Source organism: Cervus elaphus, chromosome 20 (genome assembly GCF_910594005.1).
Source record: "Cervus elaphus chromosome 20, mCerEla1.1, whole genome shotgun sequence".
NCBI lineage: Eukaryota > Metazoa > Chordata > Mammalia > Artiodactyla > Cervidae > Cervus > Cervus elaphus.
In genome coordinates, this window is record NC_057834.1 from 59,633,941 (window position 1) to 59,647,817 (window position 13,877).

The following is a 13,877-nucleotide window of genomic DNA, read 5'->3' on the forward strand; positions in this document are numbered from 1 at the left end:
ATCCATATGGAAACAGATGGGACCACTTTTGAGACTTCAGGATGATAGAATTTCAGATCAAGAAAAAGCCTTAGAACATCCAAACCATGTCTAAGATTTCACAGGAGGAGGTGCAATGAAAAGTCTGCAGTGGTCCAGCAAACAGTCCTTCAAGAGGTGGTGACAGTCACACCCAGATCAAGTCACTGTGCTGACTCCTAGACCTTAGTTATCAGGCACCCCCCATCCTGGCGTATCTGTGGCTCCTACACCTCAGAATTCGTTTCTTCTGGTGGCTGAGGACTGGCCCTTCATTTAAATGAAGACCATTCCCCTATAAGTTTCAAATAGGTTGACACTTTTTCCATTGAGCTGATTTTCACACTTAGACATTTTCTTTATACATGTAATTTTAGAACACATTCACTAGGGTGTAAAGAATGGCTCATGGTGAAACTCCACTTCTGCACTGTCTAAAGTAAGGGGAGAACTTCATGCATTGTGTTTCTGCTTGGACTTCGGATCATCTCACTGTCAGAAAAGTCCAGGCTGCCGCTTTGATTCTGGGCTACTCGTTGATACAACTGTACTTGAATTTCTTCACGAGCTTTGCCGTTTCAGATAACATTCACTATTAAACTTGGATGGTTCTACAGTGTGAAATGGTAAAATCTGTGCATACTTGTCATTATTAATATTCTCTTCAAATAAAGGGGCAAAAATTAGCATGGACTGTGAAGTAAATATGGAAAGTTGCTTAGCCAGGTCAGAATTGAGGCCCCTCTCTCAGCTGATCACAGGTTAGCAGAGCAGTAGGCAAACCTCAGAATGTCAGGGGGGAGCCTGGAATTGCTTTTAGAATGTCTACTATGCCAAGCTTCAGCAATTCAAGAGCGTTGGGATTTGAATGTATTAGGATATGATCCTACTGTGAAGGGCATTCTGAACAACTCACTTCTTTCAGCCTGCCTCATCAGCCATTGCTTCTGTGGTTGTTCCAAACGAGCCATTAGTGGTGTGAAGCGTTAAAGCACTTTCCACAGCACAGGCGTAAACCCTGACTCCTCTGCTCACGGTGGCATTGGGTCCCTGATGTATTAGAGGTCGGTGGGCTTTTCCTACCAATCCCAGATTGAAGTTCTATTAGGAGTGAATGGAAAACAGAATTGTCACTGGAAAGTGATGGGCATTAGCATGACTGAGTGGTGTGGTGCTGTTCTGCTGAATCAGGAGAAATTTCACAACTGGGAGCAACCCCGGGTTTACTCTTCTAGTTAACAAAATGCACATCTCCCCCCCAGGAGGACAACCCAGCATATTTGTAATGCCTACAAATTGCCACCTTCTATCTTCCTTCTTTCTAATATTTTCCTTTTTAAATTACCTCTGGGAGGCTACTACTGGTTCTATTTAACAAGCACTTCCTTCCCACCCTTAGGAGTTGAAAACAGTAACATCGAGTGCCCTTCCAAGTATTTATTTTTCATCACCGTTATGTATGTGGTGCTCAGCAAGGGAAATGAGACTAGCGTTCAAACTGATAGCAAGGAAATTAAAAACTTGGATTCAGTGATTCCATTCATTTTTAGCAATAGAGATGTAAGAGCCCAATGAGTGAAGTCATGTGTCTAGGACTGAAAATACTCTGTAGCATCACAGACATTCCTCTTTAAGTGATATGCCACCTGTCAATGGATTCAACATGTGAGGTCAGCTGGTGAAATGTGAACTGGACGTTTCAATGTAACACAGCAAATAGCAGGAGACTGCAACCACAGCAAGTGAAAAATTACAAGTTAGGTTCAAGGCATTTGCCCAAGGAAGTAAAATCTTCATATCAGAGAAGCAACTGGAAGAATCATTTTAATGATCACAAATTGTCAGGATTGTAGAAATTAATCCCATAGAAAAAAAAAAATAAGAAAGAAAGAAAAATAAATCCCCTTGAACAATGGTAGCAGAAAAGCTATGATGGGAACCTATTAATCTCCAGGAAACAGAAGTTATGTAAGCCTTAAATCTGATTCTTAGAAACCAGAACTGAGGACTGAGAACATGGCTAGTGAGAGTATGAGAGTCTGTCTGTTGGTAGAGAGATTATAGAGGAAAGCTGAGAGGCCAAACTGTGGTTCTTAATACAAATTGAGCTGTGTCTCTCATTATACTTCCTTTCTGCCCCCACAGACTTGGTCTGAAAGTCAGAGCTGGAATCTTGGAGAGGCCCTAGAGGTCTTTTCACTTGAATTTTCTTTTAAGCAGAAACTCTCCAACAAGCATCACTCATAGGAGCTCATTCAGCTTCTGTGTGAGCTTTTCCAGAGTCTGGGGATTTATCATAACCCAAGGCATCATACTGCATATTCTCAGACAGCTGGAGAGAATAATTTTTGGAAAATATTAAGCTGAAACATTTCTCTCTTTCTTCCCACTGGTCCTTATTCTATCTTCCTGAACCAACACGTCTACCTGTTACATAATAGCCCTCCAAACACTGGTTGACATATGTAAGATGTTAAACCACATGCTTACCAAACTGTTTAAACTCGTCCAAATGAAGAAATCTTTCATCAAAGACAAAACTCACCTATATCTCTGCTTTGTTCAAAAGGTTTTTTCAGTGACTGAACTCTTGCTGTGGGCTGTCCAGTGAATGTTTCAGGGGAACTATAACCACTTTGGTCCTTGTTCAGTCTAAAACTGTGTTAGTGTCTTTGCACTCACGACAAAATGTTACCTGGAACTGAACATCTTTGCCACTTGAACAACTTGTTAACACAGTTCTACACCATTCTACATTTTTGCAGTTTGTTTTTATAGCCTTAATTTGCAGCACAGTATCTAGCATATAGTAGGGACTTAATAAATGTTCACCAAAACTTCATAAGAAATCCTTATATAGCCATGTTGGTTAGTATAGAAGTCTCCCATTTTTCTCTAGGTAGTCTATTAGAAACAATGCCTGATTTTATTTAAAAAATTAATATGTGTGTTTGTGTTATAAAGAGGGTCTAAGATCTTATCTGCACCCCTCCAAGAATATTTTGTTTTTTTCCTTAAGGTTCAGGACAATATCTCTCAAAGGCCTTTAATAGCAATGCTCTCTTATGTGACATTGTCATCTCCCTACTATAAATAAGTGGTATAAATAGTTTCCTGACTGCTTCTTCCATTCTTTTGGGTAAAGAAATTCTCATCAATGCAGTCAACAATTAGCAGGACACATCTTTTAGCAGATTTCTTGATATGTGAGGCCTTCCCTGGTGACTCAGATGGTAAAAAATTTGCCTGTGCAATGTAGGAGACCCGAGTTTGATCCCTGGGTCAGGAAGAGCCCCTGGAGAAGGGAATGGCTAACTACTCCAGTATTCTTGCCTGGAGAATTCCATGGACAGAGGAGCCTGGCAGGTTACAGTCCATGGGGTTGCAAAGAGTCGGACACAACTGAATGGCTAGTACACACATTTTTGATACGTGAATTCCCCCATTTTGGAAGATTACAAAGCAGTTAGATTTCCTAATTTGGCTTTGGATAGTATCTATATCCTCTAAATGGTTGTACAGTCTATGAAACACACTCACAATACTTTTTCTATAAGATCTTTGATCCTCCCTGAAAAATATTTCAGTCTCTAACTCACAGCGCAAGTCTATACCTTCTTGACATACATTCACTCTTTTCTAATCATAGTACGTATTTCTTTCAAAGTTTTACCTTTGAATATCTTTATTCCAAATAGGAGTTACATTCCATCTCCACGATACCTGCATATTCATCACTGTCATTAAAAGCTGGCATTCTTGATGATAACTGTGGTAGGCAGAGAAAAATATCTCCCCAAAGATGTCTATATCCGAATTCCTGGAACCTGTTCCCTTACATGACAAAAGGGATGTGATTAAGGGATTTCAGATGGGAAGATTATCCTAGGTTATCTGTGTGTTCCCATTCTAATCACACGGGTCCTTAAAAGTAGAGACTTTGTCCAGACTGTGGTTAGAGAAAGATGCAGTGACAGAAGAAAAGGCACAGAGAAATGGGGAGTTCATGGCTTTGAATGCTGAAGGACAGGGCCACGGGGAAAAGAGTACAGGTGGCATCCAGAAGGTAGAAAAGGCAAGGAAACAGACTTTTCCCTTATAGCCTGACTGGAATACAGCCCTGCCAACACCTTGATCTTAGCCCAGGGAGACTCTTGTTTGGCTTCTAAATACAGACCTGTAAGATGATAAATTTTTGTTGTTCTGAGCTACTGAATTTGTGGTAATTGGTGATAATTCTCTAAGCAGCAGTAAAAACAAACAGACTTATTATGCATTCTCTGGAAGGCATACACCTAAGTAATGGAATTCTGTTCCCCAAACTTTCTCTCATTTTTCTCCTAAGATAACTGTTGGCTTTTAAAACAATTTTTGGTTGCCACAATTTCTGGTTTTACAGTTTTACAAGAGCATTTTTACTATATTCTGATCAAATTTAATTAGAAACTCTTCTTGATCAGGCAGACCATTGAGCTTCCTACAAAACACGTGTTTTCTTGCTCTTGGTAATATATGTACTGATCTCTTCCAAGAACACATATTTTGATACTCTAGGCCATGACCCAGCAACTGACTCTCAGGTTTCCCTTTGCTGTGGGTGCGTAGTTCTTGATTTCCTATATCTTATCTTCCAAAATCTTAACATTTAGCTATGTCACAAAATATTTTAACTTTAATCCAAATATTCACACTATAAGTTCTTCTGAAAGCACCATTAGTATCCATATAAATTAGGGAACAATGTGGGGAAATTGGTGGCTTTAATATTGCCTGATATTCCAATGTAGCTTATACATACTTCAGGAAGACAACACATCTCTTCATCAGCCCCACTGGTTCTATGTATGGGTATTTCCATTACATCTTCCAAACCAAAAAAAAAAAAAAAACCCAACAAAAAAACCCCACCTCCCTTGTGTCTAGTCTTCTTGGCACCCTTAACAAGTATTTCCTTATTTTCTAACACATGTTAACCAACCACATTTTATGTGAAACATGAAATGTTACTTTTTCTTTAGAAGGTTCATCTTTATTCTCTGGGATGTGGCTCATACCTCTTCTTGGATTTCAAAAGGGTGCATTAAAAAAGAATTTCTCCTCCATCTTATTCTTCTGCGGGGTAACCTTAACACTAATTTTGATTCTGCCCGTCCTCCCTGAAACCTTTTTATTTCTGCACTGTTTCCTGAACCATGCGTTCCATGCTGCCCGATGTCCATTCATTCTGGTGGTTTTCAAGTGCTTCCCCTTTTGCCAGAGAGACCAGTTTACATTTATGGTGCATACAGCCAGTGGACCCCTCAGGCAGAAAGTTCACTAATGAGCCTGGAGTTCTTCATTTCCCCAGTTGAAGACACACAATTACTTTAGGGGTCACCTTTGTTTCAATCACTTGAATTAGTCTTGTGTCTAGACAGGGATTTTTAGAATCCCCTAGGTCAACAATTTGATACTCAATAGTGGCCATTCTTATTACACTTTCTGCACTATCACTCTGCAATTAGCGTTAAACATGGATTCTTTCTTTTTTTTTTTTTTTAAAAAAACAAAAACCCATGGATTCTTACCTAGTTCTTTGACACATCAACTTGTACCTGGAACTAATAATAATTGAGATCTTACTATGTACCATGAGCTCCACATTCATTATTTTCCATACGTGTTAGGTTCTAGTTTTATCACAGTTTTTAGATGAAAAATTAAGTTTAGGGAGTCCAAGGACTTTCTGCTAAGTCCTGTGGGTAGTAAGGCATGGAGATGGGATTCAAACCTGGATCTGTATGACTCCAGAGCCGAAGCGTGTACTCATTTGGTTCTATTCATGGGATGGAAGCAATGGTGTCAGGAACTGAATCTCTTTATTTTCTATTCCCAAGTACAAGTCCTGTGGGGCTGCAGTTCCACACTGCTCCTCTTGTCAGTCCTCTGGGAGACTGGGGACCCTGTGTCTGGATCCGCTGGACTCTGTCCTGATACGACAGCTCCTCCCTGGTCTTGACTCCCTAAATGTGCACCTGATTCCTGCTCCTTGCTGCCAATGCCACTCTCAGCCCTACTTGAACACTATGTTTTCCTTTCCTTGGTTTCTCATTGCCAGGTCACTATCACTGCCACTAATAATGTGGCCAATCCAAGGGTGGGTCCAACTTAGGGCAAACAGAAGCATGTGTGTGTGTGTGCACGTGGGGTGGCTGGGAAGGGAAGAGAGCAAAACAGACTGACTTGAGGGGCATTCTTTGATGCATTCATGTGTATGCAGACATAGCAGGGGTATGAAAAATACCTATCGGCCGACAGGCACTAACGAATTAGTATGGATACCTGCTCTAGCATTGGAGCAGGTGCTGAGCGCACACCACTTTGACAAGTATTATCCTGTTAGATTTTGAGGATATCTAAGAGATTCCAGGGATGCACTTAGGTCTCAATGCAATAGCCATTTACCAACTGGCAAAAGAATTCCTATATTTTAACATGTCAGCCCTGTGTAGCTGGGTTGAGGGAAGAAAAGATTTCAGACTGAAATAAAATTATTGTGTGCTCAAAGGTGTATCTGAAGTCTGTTAAATTTATATAGTAAACCCAGTCTCACCCTGTCCCAGCCCTTCCTTTACAGAGCAGTCAGAATAATCTTCCTAAAGCAGAATCTTATCCTCTCCTCTGCTTGAAACTGTATGGTGGATCCCATATCACCCCTGTAGGAAGGTCCTCACTTCTCTTTCCTGATGAGATAAAACTTCTTAGCTTGGCATTCATGATCTGGTCTATGGTTGCTTTTTCAACATTTTACTCCCATCCCAACACAAACAACACACATACAACATGCATACTCATTACCCTCTAATCATATCAGTACATTTTGATGTTTCTGAAGCAGAGCATGTCAGCTTATGTACTTTTTTGCCCAAGAAGTTCCATCCAGGAAAGCTTTTACTAATACTTAAAGACTCAAAATGTCTTCCTCTCTAGGATGCCTTACTCCCCACCTGGGCTTCCCTAAAAGCATGTCCATAGCACTTGGTCTGATTACCTCCTAACTGTTGGGTGCATATCAGCTTCTCACTCCAGATTGCGAACTTCACATCCACATGCCCAAAGCAGCTATCTCTCTTTATCCTTTAGCCTTGACTGCTAGTTCAATACCTAATTTATAGTAGATATTCAAGAAATACTCAGGAGGGTAAAATATTTACTCCTGTAATTTCATTGATCTACTTAACTAGGAGGTAATAAGGTGCTGGAGTTGAGGCACAGAGCATTTTGCACATTATATGGCACATATGTGGTACGTCCATGCCTAAATCCAGTCTTCTAATTCCAGAAAAAAAAAAAAATCTGATGACATATCTTTTTTTATAATACTCCAGAAATTAACACAGAAAAATCAAGTTAGGCCTTTTTTGGGCATACATTTCTTCTAAGGCTGGATTCATTTACTTACTTCTCCAATGTCTTTCCCTGATTACACTTCAGGAACTCATTCATTAGGTCCTGCTGCATTGGGTAGTTAACATGATACTTTCCCTTTGGAAAGGTGTGTCTTCATTATAAAGTCTCCTCATTCCCTATGCTCTGAGTCTTGATGCTGGCCCCTCCTCTATTTCTCTTTCCTCCCGACTGCTGGCCTTCTATGGGCCTCTGTATCTAGATGACAACTATCTCCTCAGTCCTGGATCCTCATATTGTTTTCCTTAAAATGCTTCCTGGGAACCTACAGTGTGTATAACTTTCAAATAATGACCGTATCCAGAGCTTAGGTACAGAAGTGATGCCTGACTTCTGACACTATTTGACTCTTTTAACGACTCTCCAGCATGGGGAGAGATGCTCACCCTCCAGCTTCTAGATCCCATCCTAACCTTGACTGCTCAAAGTCAAATTTCTCAGTTATCACCACAGTTCACTGATGCCCATGGCATTACTATGGCGACAGATTTCACTTTGGCTTTATAATATGCAGAAGTGTAGCCTCCAGATAACTATACATTTCATAAGTAGCAGGTAAAATATTCTGTTCACCCCTGGTAGAAACGGCTTTAGATAGTTCCTGCATGCTGACATTTTTTTTTTTTTCAAGTGAAAACTAAGCAAAAACCCTCTAGAGCTGTGCTGTCCAATATGGTAGACATATGTGTCTATTAAGCCTTGCAATATGGCTAGTTCTAATTGAGATGTTCTATAAGCAGTAAACATCTGATTTCAAAGGCTCTGAAAAAAGTGAAATATATCCTTAATAACATAACATTAATTCTATGTTGAAATGATAATATTTCAGGTTTTTTTTGGATAAAATAAATTGTTAAAATCCACCTCTATTTATTTTTACTTTTTAAATGTGTATAACAAAATATTTCAAGTTACTTGCATGGCTTGCATGATTTTCTATCGGGCCTGCACTCTCCAGAGGCTCTGTCTGGTGGCTCTTTAATATTAGTAAGCTGACTGTGTATAGATAGAATGGAAAGCTAGTGCAGAATTAAAAAGCAGAAAAGGTTGTGAATGACAGAAGGAAGCTTCTGCTCAGATTTTTAAATTTCTGTTCCCGGAATACACCGACATGCCACCTGCCTTGACAAGCTTTTAAGGTCTGATAATCCTCAGAGAAATGAGGTTGAACCAAATGGCATCTGTGTAAAGCTCACTGCATGGTGCCTAACCTCAGAGGCTTAAAATCAACATTGATTTTCATCATTTATTTTATCCTGGCATTTAAATATCCCTTAGATTTATTACCTTTAGGTTTTTGGTTCAGAGGCAGTGATGGGTATGATACAAGGGTGATAATAAGTTATGTAGATACCATTTAATTTATGAACTCTGGAGCTCCAGGGTAGTTCAAGAAATATATTAACCACATACACATCACCCTTCATTCTGCGGTAAGGATTTCTAAGCTGGGTCCCTATTGTGCCACTTAATTTATGGTCTGGCCAGGTACACGGATCTGCGTACAATATTTCAATATAAGTTGCTCCAACCATCAGAAGAAACGAAGATGGGCTTCAAAGGAGCCCGCTGGACAGCTGATGGATTGCTCGCTCTCCTATATGTGGGCTGGGGCATTAAGTAGTTTTTAAAGCTTGTCAGCGGTTTGGGTCTTTTTCTGCTCTGAGAAGCTGCACGCACCAGCCTCAACAAGCAGAATCAGCCATGCTGCAGCAGGCAGAGGGCAGCTCCCAGAGTTACTTACGTTGACAGCCGTAGTGCCAGGAATTTCCCGGCAGGCACTCATCACACTTAGGCCCTGTCGTTCCAGTCTTACACTCACAAAATCCTGAGCCATTACAACGATCATGGACTGAGCCCAAAGGGTTACAATAACACTCTGTAGAAACAAGACAACACACAGGCTGGAGACATGGCTTGTAAGTTATCAATACAGGAGCGTCACTTACTTCAACGGATCACTTAAAGAAAGATGCCCACTAATGAAATGCTTTGGAAAATATGGCTCTTTCAGGCCCATTTATTTATTTGCTCAGCCTTCCATGATATCATTTTTATGTTATGGGAGGAAATCAGCTGAAAACTTCTAAGGAAATAAGACATCATGCTCTTCACTGCTAACAGATTATAATGGAGGTTCCGTTTGTTAAGGGCATTTTTAGATGGTTTAATGAATGCCATGAGAAGTTTGTGTATCAAGGATAAATCAATATGCCATCAGTGTAAAATCTGTTTTAAATTATTCAAACGAGCCTATCTGTTACACTCAATATTTGAGAACTGCTGAACATTGTTAAAGTGCAATATGAATGCACTTTATTCATTCAAAGATGGTTTTACTTTATGATTTGGGATGGTGCATTATATATATATTCATACTGTGTTGCAATCAGCCTTTAGATATTGTATCTGCTAGGCATGTTAGTATAGTTTTATGTAACCTAGATTAACAATCACGGAAGAAAAATGAATTTTGTAATCCTAAATAAATTTCAACATATGCACAGTTTGAGACTCGTATCATTATAATGTCCGTGGACAGAAAAATATAACTTTGTGTAATAAAAAGTAAATAGAATAATTTCTGGATTCCTCACATAATATTATGCAGGATATTTTTACTTCTGAAACTCTGCTTTGCTTAAAGGATGAATTAGAAATGAGAATTCCTTAGGCTTCCATTAGCTAAGAAAGCTAACAGCAGTTAGTTTGCAGCTTTTGGAATTTGTAAGCTGAAATTTCTTTCTTTGTAATCCCACTGTAGAATGCTGGGCAAGTTATTATGCCCCTCTGTCTCTTGATTTCCCTTATTATAAAATGGTATCATTAAGAGATTTTCATGTTAAAAATCAAATAAAATCACACCAAGCAACTAACCAAGCAGCCAACTACAAGAAACCCTGAGAATTTTAGTTTAGTATCTTTAAGTTTAGTGTCTTAAGTTGGCAATGGAGATTAAGGATTTACTGTTACATAGATAGGTCTAGAGGTGTGGTTCTGTCATAGGAACTAATCAGATAATTTCTTCAAAGACTGTGGCGTACCTTGGAATCATTATTTATTTCATGTTAAGGGAATTTTGAAGTTCAGCATTCTTAAGATAGAAACATTTGTGAGGCTAAGAGTGACATACACAAGTAAAACTAAAACCAAATAAAGTCTAAATTGCTCTCTTCTTGTCTGGCTTGATTTAATAACTGGAGTTTTATTTTAAATTGGCATTTTCTATTTTAATGTGTGTCTGTTTGGTGGTGGTGGTGGTTCAGTTGCTAAATCGTGTCTGATTCTTGCGACCCCATGGACTGTAGCCTGCCAGGCTCCTCTGTCCATGGGATTTTCCAGACTAGAATACTGGAATGGGTTGCCATTTCCTTCTCCAGGGGATCTTCCTGACCCAGGAATCGAACCCAGCTCTCCTGAATTGCAGGCAAATTCTTTAACAACTGAGCTACAAGGGGAGCCCATGTATGTGTGACAGCTGTTAAAAATTTTTTTAGATAGAAATTTTTTTGTGACTTTTAAAATGTTTATATATATATGACATATATATATATATAACATACATATATATATATATATACATACATACCTATAGCAAAACTACTATGATATGTTTCTTACTATTTAAAGTATGTAAGTTGACAATTAACCACCAGCATTTTGTAAGACAGGGAATAGGGTCACACCTGGTCAATATGAATTCACATACTACGTTAGTCAGTCAGCCGGTAACAACTCATTAATATACGGTTTGAGATGTAAAACATGTAAACAAGATTTTTTTAAAACGTGGAACATCTAAACCACAGCACATCTCAGTGGTTGCCATTTGAAAGGTGGTAAGAGTAATGTACTCAGTCATGAAAATTAGTGACAAAGAGAGGTGGGGTCTACTCTCCACATTGCATACAAAGTAATTTAGTTTAAAAATATCATTTCTGGAACTCAAGCCAATGGTAGGTGTTGCAGTGATGAGGATAGCCTTGGAGAATTATATTTTATTCCTTGAAACAGGAAGAATATGCAGGACTACAAAACTAAAAAATATGAAATACTTTTGGAAGTCTGATTAAAAAGTCATACTACAATTGATTTATAGGTATTAGAAGTGTGTTGGGTTTGTTTTGTTTTATAGAATGTGCCTCTGATTACCTGATCTTGGGTTTCCAAGGGAATGAAAACAATAATACATCATAATTGAAGATACGTTTAGTAGCAAATGCCGAGCCCTGCATTTCATTCTGAGGTCAAGCTTGTTATCAGGGATTATTAGCAGTGATTACCCAAGGTCAGAAGCCATATATCCAGCTTCCTGCTTGAATGCTGAAGTTTATATGAAACGGAAGCATGCAAGGAGGCCATTTTCATGGAACTGCTGCATCACACATGCATCTTTGGAAACATGGCTGACTTGGAATTTGTGTGAAAATGGGTAAATCTGCCAAGAATCATAAAGCAGTGATTACTGTGACAACATGGAATAGCCTACACTTTATATTTACCATAATATAAAATGATGCAAATAGTTTAAGACATCTATTTCAACACAGTCGTTATTTTGTTAAAGATAGGTGCTGTTCCCTCAAAACCAGGGTGGTGGATTTCACTGCCAATTGTCAAAGAAATGGCAAATGCCTTTTTTCCCCCTTAACTTTTAAGGTGGCTTAGATGAAGTTCAAATTTGCAGAGATTAGTGCCTAAGTCTGAGAAAGTGAATTGGGTAAATATCCATTTATTTTCATTAGTGCTTTCTATACAAAATGGTATTAAAATTAACTCTCAATTACTTGTGGTGTATCTTCTCAAATTTAATTCTTTAGTCCTACTGCAAGCCCTTTAGGGAACTTAAATGTAGAAAATAGCAACTAGTCTTGGTAATGGAGCCACAGGCTTCCAATGGCCTTCAGAGAGGAAACCCAAGCCTCAGCCTCGTGTTCTCGCAGCCTGATGGCTCTCCCCTTGGCCCCTCAAGCAGGAAAAGTGGAATCTATAGGTCTTTAAGGAAGCTGTTGAATGTTTATAGCGACTAAAGACAAAAGAGACTGTAGCATATACAAGCTAACCAAATTTTTCAGTTCAGTCTTTAAAAACAGTTTTACTTCTTAGGAAAAGGGCAACAATTTAAAGAATTTGGGTATGTGAAGGGGATATTGTAGCTTTTAATAGTATATAAAAATACTCATATTTATATTTACTGATGACTTTACTTGAAGAGTATAAAATACTGCATAGGGATATATTTACCTCAGTAAAATAAAATCTTCCCAAGGTTTATAATTTTAATTAACAAACGTTCTAGAAAGGGAGAAAACAATTGCTCGTTTCTTTTTTTTAAGTAGAAATAAACAGAATAGTGTATATTAAGTTTTCCACTCATCTCTATTTTACATGATTTAAAAGACAAAAGCTGAATGGCTAGTTTCTTGTCTGTGTATAATCAAATACGGATTTATAACAGAACTATGCCTCTTAGAACTTGATAGGAGTGCAGATTTTGTAGTTCATAGATTACTTTAGAATAGGAAAAGGGGAAGACATCATTAGAAGAGAGTACTCTGAGTAAAAATATCAGGATATTGTTAAGTTACCTGCTGTGAGAAATTTTATGAAATAAAATCTTTTCTTGTAAGGTCTTTTTATTTGATTTATTTAAAATAATATGAAATTGATATTGTAAAACATTTACTCCTTATTGTAATGTTTTGTATCTTGAAAAAACTTGTTAGGTTTTATTCCTGTGTTCCCAGTGTTCCTATTTATTTTACCTTTTCACTTGTTTCCATATTTATAGTATGACATTTATATATTTTTATAAATGACATTCAGCAAAATGTAACTGCATCTGAAATTCAGACAGCTATGTGCCTTTTGGTTTTCATTAATATTCTCAAATCTTTGTAACCCAAATGTTATGAAGGCAATTGAACTTCTGTTCACAAACTCATAGTAGAATTGCTGCTCTCATCCTAAAAGCATACCATAAGTAAAAGTCTGACAAGTTTAGCTTTGCTAATTGTGTCCCGGTAGTTGGGAGAGAGCTCAAGTTTTGAAGTCAGGAAACTAACTCTTTACAAAGCTATACGATTTGGGTCAATCTGCCTTACTTTTCTCAACTAGAAAATAGGGGAAATTATCAGTGGAATACTTACCACCACAGTTTTGTTAATGAGGATTAAGTTAAAAAAAAAATTGCAAGTCAGTTCACAGTTTACCAAGTGTTTCCTGTGCATCCCATATGATACCAATTTGACCAGGAGTTCTCCATGACTTACCTAAAGCACACAGCTATTAAATAGCAAACTGGGACTTGAACCCAGCTCTCCAGCCTCTAAGTCCAGGGATTTCTCCACTAATTCACAAATAATAAGGAAGCACTTTGAAAAACAGAACATACTATAGACATGAACAGTATT

General features: G+C 38.3%; 1 protein-coding gene across 4 annotated transcripts in view; it reads right to left on the reverse strand.

Moving 5' to 3' along the window:
- NTNG1 (netrin G1) overlaps positions 1–13,877 on the reverse strand; it is a 364,236-nt gene that overhangs the window by 39,974 nt on the left and 310,385 nt on the right. For 2 of the 4 annotated variants that reach the window (XM_043876960.1, XM_043876961.1), the window contains one exon: positions 9,209–9,343. The exons of the other annotated variants lie outside the window; for them this stretch is intronic. In XM_043876960.1, coding sequence (XP_043732895.1) covers positions 9,209–9,343 — 135 coding nt within the window. The remainder of the gene's footprint in view (positions 1–9,208; positions 9,344–13,877) is intronic. 4 annotated transcript variants of the gene reach the window in all.